Source organism: Nicotiana sylvestris, chromosome 3, assembly GCF_000393655.2.
Source record: "Nicotiana sylvestris chromosome 3, ASM39365v2, whole genome shotgun sequence".
Lineage (NCBI taxonomy): Eukaryota > Viridiplantae > Streptophyta > Magnoliopsida > Solanales > Solanaceae > Nicotiana > Nicotiana sylvestris.
This window is the reverse complement of record NC_091059.1, coordinates 158289250-158302722: the sequence shown is the minus strand read 5'-3', so window position 1 is coordinate 158302722 and position 13473 is coordinate 158289250. Positions and strand designations below refer to the sequence as shown.

Here is a 13473-nt window from a genome sequence, read left to right as displayed (position 1 = left end):
CAAGAGTGCAATGAAGCCACCTCATAAGGTGTTATTCGAATTTTTCATCAAATGTGTTCTGCCAAGGCAGTGAATGAGGCACGTTGCAAACTTGATTGACTTGGTACTGATGGAGTGTTTGGATAGTGGGAAGCAGTTAACTGGCCTGAATTCATAATCCAGTTTCTTGATGGGGTTGTGAATGGCACCAAGTCTCATGTCATTCCCTATGGCTTCATTCTCATAGTTGTGCTAGCACATTTTAAAGGTGCCTCTGAAGAAGTGGGAGGTGGCTACAAGCAAAGATCACTTTGGGGCGAAAACTCTAATTGTTTGTGACTATGAGGTCCTTGTCACTCCTAATGAACCTGGTTCATCCAAGAAGACATCAGTCAATAGCAAGGTCAGAGCATTGGTGCAGGAGAGTGGGGCAAAAGATGCTGAGATAGCAAGGCTGAAGAAAAGGTTGGCTGAGGTAGAATCTGAGAGAGATGCTCTCAGAACTGAACTTGCAAGGTAAAAGGAGAAGAATGATGGAATTCTTCAAGACATGCTGAAACTTCTCCAAGCCAATAACCCAGCACTTTGTTCTTCTAAGCCTTAACTTCCTAGACTAGTGTAGTTCCTTCAGTGACCTAGTTTGGAAAGTTTTTCTGTTTGCTCATGTTTTCAGTATTTTTATTTCCTTTTATGTTTTGTGGAAGAATCATATCAACTATCAATGAAATCAATAAAATCTGCTGGTTTTTGCTCTAACTGTTTATTTATATTTCTTTGATGGTTGAAATTCTTAGCTTGATCGATGATGATTAATCCATGATTGCATTTGGGATAGCTCCAGTGGCCATGAGTAAGTTTTAAATCTGTTTGTGCTTTAAACAAGTGATGTTTAGCTTTGAACAGTGATGTTTATAACCTAATGAACCTGGTCCTTGATGATAAGTGATAAAAAAGAAAAATGTTTCTAACATTGTGTTGATGTCGAGCTAAGTTGAAACATGGCCTAAGCTTATGAAAAGCACAGAGTTTGTCAGCATAAAAAAGGGGAGAATTTGTTGGTCCAAGTGAAGGTTAGTTTTGTAGATTGACAAAGGAAGCTCAGGCATGAACCAAGTCCATCCCTTAGGTGCATAGAAACGGGCAGATTCGAGCATGTGGGATGCACATGAAGGAGATAAATTTAACATGATATATTTGATATATATCCTGATCGAAAAGGTTGCATAATTGATAAGGAGAAGGACTCCTTACTCAAAAAGAACATTATCCAAGATAGGGAAGGATTTATAAGTTGAGATCAACTGGAACTCTTCCACCGAGGAAGAGTAGCATTATAACTCTAGTTATTTCTTCATCTACTAACTCTTTATATTGTAGGATATTCTTATTTTACAGGTATGCACAACGCAAAAGTTAAACGTGAATTGAGAGCAAAATAGCAAGGCATTTTGCAAGCAGTTCGTGTGTAATTAAAGTATGCAAACCTAAAGCTACATGAACCAGATAGAAGAACCAGTTCCAATTGTATGTCTTTTATTCTAGTTCAATTGTAGTAGGTGTTTTCATATTGTACCTTTTAACTTTATCTAGAGGCAATTGTAATCGGTACTCAGAGTATTCAAGTTAGAGTTCACTTGAAGTTGTCGCAACAGTTAGAGGTTGTTTGCTACAACGAGATTAGATTTAGTCCTAGGTTTACAAAAGAGTTTTTGTAAATGCAGTTTTTGTCTCAGTGATTTAGTGGAGAGTTTGGGAAAAACCTACTGGGAAGTAGGTCGTGGTTTTTTCACCTTTTGAGCCAGGTATTTTCCACGTAAAATACTTATGCTCTATACTTTCCGCATTTACTATTTCTGCAATAGTAGGTTAAGGAACACTTAGAAGAACTAGGTCCTTCCATAATCAATTTAAGTAAAAAATTGGATACCACACAAATCACCCTCCCGCCCCCCGCCCCTCCTGTGTGGTATTGAAGTTAAAACATCAAGTATAATAACTATGAAAGGGAGTCTTGACGTAACTGGTAAAGTTGATGTCATGTGACCAGGAGGTCACGGGTTCAAGCCGTGGAAATAGCCTCTTGTAAAAATGCAGGGTAAAGCTGCGTATAATAGACTCTTGTGGTCCAGGCCTTTCCCAAACCTCGCGCATAGCGCGAGAGCTTAGTGCACCGGGCTGCCTTTTTCAGTATAATATCTATAATTCGTCATAAGAAGACGGGAAACACGGTGTTTATCAGTGAATTATTTAGGTCAGAGAGCTAGAAGTAATTGGTCACAATTTTAAAATGACATATAACTTTCTGTTAAAAGTTAAATTAGCTTTAAGTAGAAAAACGTTACATTACATGCATCCTTAATGTGTAGTGGGAAGGACCATTCTTAATATAAGTAGAGAAATTAGAGTCTTCCACTCAATTTAGAAGAATTGAGATTCACCTTTTGTTCTCCATCTTTCAATTGTTTAATCTTACTTTATAAAACTAACGTCTTTTTCATTTTTATCATGAAACAAATATCAGGCAAGCGATGTATGCACATGATATTATTAAACGACTAAGATTAAAGCAAGAACGTTCAAAGTGGTACCAATTGTTTTTATGGGAAGATTGATCGTAAAAGGAGTGTTCTATATTCCCCTGAGAGTGATTTTGCGCGCATTCAACACATACAAGAGAAGTAAACTTTATATTATAAAGTAAGAGAAGAAGTATGGTATGAAACATCTGACGTTCAATCATTGAAATAGTGCCAATGAGTATATGTTATATTAATAATAACTTTTGTATAACAGCATAAAGTACCTACCAACAAAGTTATCGAGCGTAACAAAATTAAACATACTATTGTAAATTATATATATGTACCCGTGTCAAATAATATTTCTCGTGAAATTATAACTAGCCTAATTAGTGGCGGAGTCAAAATTTTTAGTTTTATGTGTTCTGAATTTTCGAACAATGATTTCAAGTACTAATGACTGAGTTTTGAATTTGATGTTTGTATTACATATTTACTGAATTTCTTAACATAAATATATTGTTTGAGCAAAAGCTACTGAGTTCAGCCGAATCTGTTGCTCGGCTTCTACCTCCGGCCCCGAGCCTAATCCATCCAGACTTGTACAAGTTGGCTAGGCATATGTTTATTGGCGAATTCAGCTCATCTAAAGCTTGGGCCAATTGAGTTGCATAGCTTAAATTGATCCATAAGAAAACTTATCAAAACATAGAAAATAATTATGTTGGAGCTTGATTTGCTTGAAATAATCATAATAAATAAGGAAAAAAATTTCCACCATTAATTTGATTTGATAATTAAACAAAGTTTAAAAGAACAAACAAATGAGAAAAGCTTTTGAATTGAACGGGTTAAATTATGACTCATTGCTTGGTCCAAACTGATATATCCATTGTGACCCATGCAAAACATTGGGCAGATTATAGCCTGATCCATTTAGTGGCTCAATCAATTTTGACTCACTTAAAAATATATGAATCAGAAAAAAATTGAATGCGTTTATATATTTCTGTATACACTACAGAGATCGATAAATTAATGACAACCCACCAAAAAAAGATAAACCTACTGAAGCAAAGCAAAGGGAAGCATATCCTGAATTTCTTCGGTCATTGCAGCAAATTGATCTCCTCAATAGACAATAGCAGCATCCAAAAGCCAGAACTGGATAGCCCCTACATTATTGATAACAAATGGCAGGCAATAATTTGTTCTTCTATCATTTCTGAATTGTTTTTTAGCTGATTAGGAGTTCATTTTGTATATAAATTCATTAAAATCAAACCCCTCCAAAAAAAAAAAAACATCAGTTGTAAGCTGTAGTGCCCCTAAGGATTGGTGGATGACATAATAAAAGAGCAACCTGATATATAGGCATTGCACCTTCCCTCTTCAGAGTGCTCTTTTGCATTTTAGAATAAAATATACACTTTATTGTAGTACAAAAGTTCTTCTTCTGTTGCACCCACTTTCCCACCCCCAACCTATATAAATATATCGACCAAGCTCTCCTTATTTCAGTGTCAAATAGTACTTGTGCAACTCTAGCATTGTGGGTGAGAGACAGAGTGCTAGAGATTTTCAATTCTTTGGCTAGAAGCATAAAATAAAGTAAAAAAGAGATGGCGGGTATTTCTGGTCACTGGGCTTTTGCTTTTGGGGTCCTTGGTAAATACAAACCTGTTTTCCTCCATAAGTAATTAACATAACATTTATTAAATCATTTGCATGCACCACTCTTTGTTAAGTACTTATTTACTTTCTAGCGTAAATAACTCTTCGTCTTTTCTTTCTTTTTTTCCTTCTGGCAATTTGCAGGTAACATTGTCTCATTCATTGTGTTCCTTTCTCCTCTGTGAGTCTCCATTTGCTATTATACTTTTTTTTTATTGTTTTTTTCCGTCGGCTTAATCACAATCTGACTTAACACTATATAATTTCACACCTGCAGGCCCACGTTTTATAAAATTTACAAGAAGAAATCAACTGAAGGCTATCAATCGATTCCATATGTGGTTGCACTCTTTAGTTCCATGCTTTGGATTTATTATGCATTTCTCAAGACAAACACGACCCTTATCATCACCATAAACTCCTTTGGCTGCTTCATTGAAACTATCTACGTCGGTTTCTACCTTTTCTACGCACCAAAGAAAGCCAGGGTATGGTTTTGCAAGAAATTGAATATTTCTTCTATTACATAATAGGATTTATTTTTATTCGTTTCTTTTCTTAGCGGAAGAAAATATACTTTGCTCTTAACAATTTATTTATTGCAGGTCCAAACTGTAAAGATGCTCTTATTATCAGTGGTGGGTGGCTTTGGCGTTATTGTCCTTGTTACCCAATTTCTATTCAAAGGTGCCGCTCGTGGTCAAGCAGTTGGATGGATTTGCCTTGTATTTTCCTTGTGTGTGTTTGTAGCACCCTTAGGCATTGTGGTGAGTTTTTACGTACAAATATTTCACCTATTTCAAAACTTATATAGTCGTCTTTATTTATTTCCCCTGTTTTCCCATGCATGAAGAATATAATGCTGATGATTTTTCTCATTTTATGCAGAGAAAAGTAATAAAAACAAAGAGTGTGGAATACATGCCACTTCTCCTATCCGTTTTCCTCACATTAAGTGCTGTCATGTGGTTCTTCTATGGTCTTCTCGTAAAAGACATTAACATAGCTGTAAGTTCTATATTTAATGCGTTTATGTTACGTAAAATATGTATGTTGAATCTTCTCATGTATTTACTTCCTCCTTTATCATTGTAGATTCCAAACGTATTGGGATTCATCCTTGGAATTTTCCAAATGGTGCTCTATATAATATACAATAAAAAGGAGAAGGCCATTTTAAAGGAGCAGAAACTTTCAGAGAAGATACAAAACCATGTCATTATCGTAGATGAGAACAATAATCAGAAGCTTCCAGAACTTACAGAGGAACAGATTATTGACATTGTAAAGCTTGGTTCACTAATTTCCTCAGGAAAAATTCACGTGGCTTCGTGTCTGCATAATTCTACATGTGGAGGTGAAGCAGCTAAAGTTGAAAAGGTGCCCAAGCTGCAAACTGCCGAAGCCTAAGAAGTGATTACTTTGATTTACTCTGTTCTTACTCCTTACGTGTTTGTACACATTAATTATTCTAAGCTCATATTTTCCTGTTATAGTAAGTAGTAATTAGCTTTCTAGTTAGAAAATTGTCGTCTTAATGCAGAAAACATAGATGTCAGTCACTGATTGTGGTAGCAATAAAATATATTTTTATTCAAGTTCATTTGCGTTATACTTGATTTCTATCTTTTTTATGCACTATCAGCAGTAAAAAGTAGCCCTTTTTTTAATTAGACGTATTATTCATCACGTTTTACATGATCGATAATGGTGTTACATCAAATTTGAGCCCGCGCATATGCATGCATCTATTACAATATGACATTCTCGTTTGTGGCTTTAATGCAAGCATGTAATGCGGATCGAATTCATTTCAACTTAAGTAGAACTACTATATTCAGTCTCATTTAAGTTCTATATACTGTCTAGTACATTATCAGGTTAAGTTCACTTTACCACGATAGGAAAATCATCATGACAAGCTTCACAAAATAATTTTTTGTATTTCAATAATATATATATATAAAAAAAAAACAATGTTGTGCAAATGATGAGCTTACAATTTGCTGAGTCCACTAGCTAATAGGTAATTAAGGCTACCAAATTTTTCCTAAATTCACACGTAAAGTAAATAATTCGCGGTATCCGCATTATGATTCACTTATTTTATTAAGAAAATAGAAATTTCTGTCGGCTTAGCTAGTCTTCCTCGTCCCAGCTTTTCTCTGTTTCTCAATATTTTATCAGTTAGTTTTAAAGTGGTGTAGATTAAGAAAAAGTAGGACTAAAAGATATCTAAAGTGAATCCCAAATTCAAATTGAATATGAGTGTCGTTCATGAGCAAGAATAATGCGTTCAAAGTCTTATGCAAAGTCTCCTTGTGACGTTAATAGTTGTCCCATGGGCTTCTTTTTTTTTTTCCTTGCTTTAAAGCTACCGATAAAGAGCACAATTTTTTTAATCCTCTTACAGTAAATTCTAGTTTTCCATGCAATAAAACATTTTTTTGGTAATAAATGTGAAATTGTATTACCAGTCCGTCAAACAAATTTAGATTTACAAAGAGAGAGCACTTTACCTGGTGATTCCGGGAAAAGCCTCAGTAAAAAAGTTCAAACAAATTAACCCATCTACGACGTCCAGTATCTATCCCTAGTTACATAACCTATGTATTATGTATCTAGCCTTCCTAGCTCGTTTTGAATTCTTTATCATGTCCACTCTTTCTCTAATTACACTTTGAATCTGTTGCACTGTGATATTACCCTGTACAGTAGATTTCCTAAACATCTTCCAGGTTTTTTGCCTGCCAAATCTGATATAAGCCCGCTCCATACACTGCTGCGATAATGCTCTTCTTCATCACACTCCATCTCCTACTCTGTATTCTGCTTAAGGATTGTAGAGCATCCTGCTGCTGAAGTCTGGTACCACTTCATTGGTTCAACATTTCCCATAGCTGCATAGACCATACACAATTAGAAAAAAGATGTGTAGCACTCTCCATTCCAGCTCCACCACACAGTACACACGCAGTATTTTCACATTGTAGTCCCATTGTCAACATCTTTTTCTTTGTCAATAGCCTACCTTGAACAACCAACCACAGGATGAACCTATGTTTTGGTAGACTGATTCTGTTCCGCACTAACTCTGCAATTTCCATTTTTGGTGTGTCCCCAATTAGTTTTAGGTATCATTGCATGACTGAATATTTACCATTTGCATTCAGACTATATCTTCCATTCCTGTACCAATTCACCATGCACAACTTCAGTTTGTGTAGCCTCTTCCAATATCAACTACTATTAGCCTGAGGTATGCGATTCCAGAAGTCCACCCCATTGTTCATATAGAGACCATGTACCCATTTTACCCATAGGTTATCAATTTTTTCCATAATCAACCAAATCATTTTACCTACAGAAGCTTTATTGCAGTTCTTACATCCTTTTACATTTAAATCACCGTGCTTTTTAGGTTTGCAAATTTTTTCCTATGCAACTAAAGATAATTTCTTCTTCTCTTCTGAGCTTCCCCATAAAAACACCCTGCACTTCCTATCTACCTCATTCAACACACTTTGAGGCAACATAAATACTGTACCCCACAAATTATGAACTGAGAATAGTACAAAATTTATTACATGCAGCTTCTCAGCATAGGATAGATGTCTTGCAGAAGTTGCCCTAATTTTCTCTGTGATCTTGACAATCAATTGGTGACGCTCCATCTTATTCCACTTTTTGGGGGATAGAGGAAGGCCCAAGTATCTGATAGGAAAAGTTATCAGGGTGAAGCTAATCGTTTGAACTATTCTTGTTTTTGTCTCCTCATCAACTCCTGCTATGAATATGTGTGATTTGTCAATGTTGGCCACTAGCCCAGATACCTCTGAAAAGTGGTGAAATGCTTCCATGACACTCTTCACTGAGCTATCATTTGCTTTACGGAAGATTATTAGATCATCAGCAAAAACTAAATGTGTAAGCTTTTGTCTTTTACACATTGGGTGAAATCTAAAGTCTGGTAGCTGGCTCATCCTATTTAGAATTCTTGAGAGGTACTCCATGACCATGACAATTAACAATGGAGAAATTGGGTCCGCTTGACACAAGCCACTCTTTCCTTCAAAATACCCATGTCTTGTACCATTCACTTTGACTGAAAAAGTAGTGGTCACACATATCATAACTAGTTGTGTGAAGCTGCTCGAAAAACCAAATCCTTGTATCATCTATGCTAAGAAATCCCATCTAACCATGTCATAGGCCTTCCTTAGGTCTATCTTCATTAAGCACCTAGGAGTAGTCTTCCTTTGGTAGTGCCTCAAAAGGTCATGGCATATAATGACATTATGTACCAATGATCTACCTTGCACAAATGTAGCATGTGATTTATTCACTAGTTGTGGCGATACTTGCTTCAATATTTTGCATAGAATCTTTGAAATGCACTTATATACTATATTACAGTATGAGATGGGCCTGAACTGGCCAACATTTAAGAATTGGTAACCTTTGGGATCAATGTAATTACAGTAGCATTTATTTGCTTGAGTGTTTCCCATTTCTAAGAAACTTCAATACTACCTCAGTCACATCTAAGCCCACAATATCCCAAGATTCCTTAAAAAAATCACTTCCAAACCCATCTGATAGGAAAGGTTATCAGGGTGAAGCCAATCGTTTGAACTATTCTTGTTTTTGTCTCCTCATCAACTCCTGCTATGAATATGTGTGATTTGTCAATGTTGGCCACTAGCCCAGATACCTCTGAAAAGTGGTACAATGCTTCCATGACACTCTTCACTGAGCTATCATTTGCTTTACGGACGATTATTAGATCATCAGCAAAAACTAAATGTGTAAGCTTTTGTCTTTTACACATTGGGTGAAATCTAAAGTCTGGTAGCTGGCTCATCCTATTTAGAATTCTTGAGAGGTACTCCATGACCATGACAATTAACAATGGAGAGATTGGGTCCGCTTGACACAGGCCACTCTTTCCTTCAAAATACCCATGTCTTGTACAATTCACTTTGACTGAAAAAGTAGTGGTCACACATATCATAACTAGTTGTGTGAAGCTGCTCGAAAAACCAAATCCTTGTATCATCTATGCTAAGAAATCCCATCTAACCATGTCATAGGCCTTCCTTAGGTCTATCTTCATTAAGCACCTAGGAGTAGTCTTCCTTTGGTAGTGCCTCAAAAGGTCATGGCATATAATGACATTATGTACCAATGATCTACCTTGCACAAATGTAGAATGTGATTTATTCACTAGGTGTGGCGATACTTGCTTCAATATTTTGCATAGAATCTTTGAAATGCACTTATATACTATATTACAGTATGAGATGGGCCTGAACTGGCCAGCATTTAAGAATTGGCAACCTTTGGGATCAATGTAATTACAGTAGCATTTATTTGCTTGAGTGTTTCCCATTTCTAAGAAACTTCAATACTACCTCAGTCACATCTAAGCCCACAATATCCCAAGATTCCTTGAAAAAATCACTTCCAAACCCATCTGATCCTGAACTTTTATTCACATTGATGCCCCACATTGCTTCTTTTACTTCTTTATCAGTATATATCCCAACAGTTGCATTTGTTGATTGGAATTCAACCTGTACCCATTCTCCAAGAACCAGTGGACTATACCTCCTTTACATTCTCCCTGCTCACCCAATAACTTCTTATAGTAATCAACAAAAATGTCTGCTATAGTATTTGGTTTATACTGCATTTGATCATTATGGTCTTGTAATTGTGTGACTGCCTGCATTAGCTTCATGTGCTTAATTACTAAGAAAAAGTATCTAGTGTTATCATCTCTTACCCTAAACCAAGTTGCTTTAGTGCTCTACTGAAGAAACATCCTTGCTAAATAGCTCGACCTTCTGAATTTTATCCTTCATAGCCTTCTCCTCTACCTGTAAACCAGTGTTTAGTGGGAACTTTTGAAGTTTCTCCTGACTTGGGAGATCTTTCCTTGCTACGGGTAAGGCTCTTTGTAATGTAGCAGCCAGAGAACTCACTTTCTGGGTTGGTGATGAAAAAGTGGTATTCCATGTGCCTAAGTCCATGTGGCAACCAAATAGCAATAAGGTGTGTTCTTTTCTGGACTTGGTGATCGATGTTATTGTTGATGATACAAGTGCTACTATCAATGTTGGTGATATGTTGGAGGCCATTTTGCTTAATTTTGATGATGTCGAGATGGACGGTTTCATGGAATGCGTGAACTCTTTACAAGGAATGTTGTCATACAACCATGCAAACCGAAAATCATCTTTGTATCTTGAAAAAAGGAAGACTCCTCCTACAAAGCCTTCTATTGAAGAGCTACCTACTTTGGAGTTAAAGCCATTGCCTCCACACCTTCTGTATGAATTTCTTGGCCCTTATTCTACTTTACTAGTTAATCTTTCTTCTTGTCTGACTAATGTGCAGGTTGATTCCATATTGGAAGTGTTACAAAAGAGGAAGAAGGATATTGGGTGGACTATGGCAGATATTCGGGGTATAAGCCCCACTTTTTTCATGCATAAGATCAAGTTTGATGATGGTACTAACTGTCCATTGAACATCAAAGAAGACACAATGAGGCTATGCAAGAAGTTGTCAAGAAAGATATTATCAAGTGGTTGGATGTCGGGGTTGTCTACCCCATCTCTGATAGTTTATGGACATCTCTGGTTTAATGTGTCCCAAAGAAGGGGGCATGATGGTGGTTACCAATGATAAGAAAGAATTTATTGCTACAAGAACGGTGACCAATTGGAGGGTTTGTATGGATTATCGATAGCTAAAAGAAGTGACAAGGAAGGATCACTTTCCACTTCCTTTCTTAGATCAAATGCTCGATAGATTGTCCGAACGTGCTTTCTATTGCTTTCTTGATGGTTACTCGGGCTACAACCAAATTCTCATTGCTCCGGAAGATCAAGAAAAAATAACCTTTATATGTCCCTATGGTACTTTTGCTTTCAAGAGGATATTATTTGGTTTGTGCAATGCACCGACAACTTTTCAACGATGTATGATGGTTATTTTCACGGACATAATAGAGTACTACCTTAAAGTTTTCATGGATGACTTCTCGGTGGTAGGGGAGTGCTTTGATGATTGTCTTGCAGATTTGGACAAAGTATTGGCTAGATGTGAACAAACCAACTTGGTACTCAATTGTGAGAAATGTCATTTCATGGTTGAGGAAGGTATTATCGTTGGACATAAAATCTCAAGGAATGGAATTGAAGTTAACAAAGCAAAGATTGAGGTGATTTCTAAACTTCCACCACCAACTTCAGTGAAGGGTGTGCAGAGTTTTCTAGGCCATTCGGGTTTTTACCGACGCTTTATCAAAGATTTCTCTAAATGGTGAACCCATTATGCAAGCTCCTTGAGAAAGATGTCAAGTTCAATTTTAAAGATGATTTCATGAGGGCTTCTGAGTTATTGAAGCTCAAGTTGACAACAATTCCTATCATTACCGCTCCTAATTGGAGTGTGCTTTTTGAATTCATGTGTGATGCAAGTGACGTAGCGGTTGGGGCTATTTTGGAGCAACGTATCAACAAGATTTTCCATCCAGTCTACTATGTTGGTAAGACCAGGAATAGTTCCCAAGTCAATTATACCATTATGGAGAAACAATTCCTTGATATTGTGTTTGCAACTGAGAAGTTCAGCCCGTACTTGATGGGTGCCAAAGTTATTGTCCACATGGACCATGCGACGCTTCGTTATCTTATAAGAAAAAGGGATTACAAAGCTCGGTTGATGAGATAGGTGCTCTTGTTGCAAGAATTTGATATTGATATCCAAGATATGAAAGGTAGTGAAAACCAAGTGGCAGACCACTTATCTCATTTGAGGAGGATGGGAGGCCTTGAAATAATGACTCATTTCCCGATGAGCAGCTTTTGGCAATTTCAATGAAAGAGGTTCCATGGTTCGCGGACTTGGCAAATTTTCTTGTGAGTGGAATCATTCCGGATGAGTTCTCTTCAAACCAAAAGAAGAAGCTCAAAAGATATTGTCAAGATTATTATTGGGATAAACCATATCTTTTTCGGATTTGTACGAATGGGGTGATTAGGAGGTGTGTACTGGAACAAGAGCAAGGTGATATTCTTGGGGCTTGTCATTCTTCACCATATGATGGTCATCGTGGTGGGGCAAGAACGGCGGCCAAAGTGCTTTGTTGTGATTTGTATTGGCCTACTCTTTACAAAAATGCTAGTAATTTGGTGAAAAGATATGATCAATGTCAACAGGCCGGTAGAATCTCAAAGAAAATGAAATACCTCTCACAACCATCTTGGAGATTGATATTTTCGATGTTTACGGCATTGACTTTATCGGACCTTTTGTGAGATCTTGTGGAAACACCTATATCTTGATCGTGGTGGATTATGTGTCCAAATGGGTTGAGGTCATTGCTTCACCCAACAATGAGGCGAGAAGTGTAGTGGCTTTCTTGAAGAAGAATATCTTTTCAGGATTTGGTACTCCACGTGCAATCATAAGCGATGGGGAGTTACACTTTTGCAACAAAGCTTATGACACTTTACTTAGCAAGTATGGTGTTAATCATAAGGTTACGACTCCCTATCACCCACAAGCTTGTGGGCAAGTGGAAGTCTCCAACCAGGAGACAAAGAGTATCTTGTCTAAAAGGGTGAATACTAGTCAGACGGATTGGTCCAAGAAGCTTGATAATGCATTATGGGCTTATCGGACGGCTTACAAAACACCTATCGGCCTCCATACTGGTTGGTGTTCGGAAAATCTTGTCATTTTCCGGTGGAACTATAGTACAAAGCAATGTGGGCTCTAGGGAAACTAAATCTTGATTGGGATGTAGCCGCTAACTTGCGGGTTACACATTTGAATGAATTGGATGAGTTTCGGTTCTATGCTTATGCGAGCTCATCTTTGTACAAAGAAAAGATGAAATATATTCAAGACATATACATTTGGAACAAAGAGTTCAAGGTAGACGATCTTGTATTGTTCTTTAACTCAAGGTTGAGAATATTTCCCGGAAAGCTAAAATCCAAGTGGAACGGTCCATTTGAATTTGTTGGTGTGACACCCTTTGGTGCATTTGACTTGAAGAATAAAAACAATGAAATATTTCGAGTCAATGTTCGCCGGGTGAAGCACTACTTGGCAAGGTTGGAGATATCCACGTGATGGCGGTCATTTACTTCACTTGAGGGTGTTTCGACACTGCATCGTGTCGTGACGTTAAATCAGGTGCTTCTTGGGAGGCAACCCATGTTCTTTTCCTTTTTCTCTTGTAGTTAGATGTTATTTGTGTTCTAACTTGATTTGAAGTGTG

The 13473-nt window shown here is 37.1% G+C and overlaps 1 protein-coding gene across 1 annotated transcript; it reads left to right on the top strand.

The window, feature by feature from the left end:
* The first annotated feature begins 4095 nt into the window (after positions 1–4095).
* On the top strand, positions 4096–5642 carry LOC104210902 (bidirectional sugar transporter SWEET12-like). Its single transcript, XM_009759864.2, has 6 exons — positions 4096–4166; positions 4317–4353; positions 4450–4660; positions 4778–4939; positions 5061–5180; positions 5268–5642. Exons 1-6 carry the CDS (start codon positions 4121–4123, stop codon positions 5580–5582), a joined length of 891 nt encoding a protein of 296 aa, XP_009758166.1. The 5' UTR covers positions 4096–4120; the 3' UTR covers positions 5583–5642.
* Positions 5643–13473: the final 7831 nt, after the last annotated feature.

What these genes read in the sequence shown, in the direction of transcription:
- LOC104210902 (XM_009759864.2), top strand. Translation starts at nt 4,121, where the DNA reads ATGGCGGGTATTTCTGGTCACTGGGCTTTTGCTTTTGGGGTCCTTG. An exon ending in ATTGTGTTCCTTTCTCCTCT is followed by an intron (nt 4,354 to 4,449) that starts GTGAGTCTCCAT and finishes TCACACCTGCAG; the next exon opens with GCCCACGTTTTATAAAATTT. An exon ending in ACGCACCAAAGAAAGCCAGG is followed by an intron (nt 4,661 to 4,777) that starts GTATGGTTTTGC and finishes TATTTATTGCAG; the next exon opens with GTCCAAACTGTAAAGATGCT.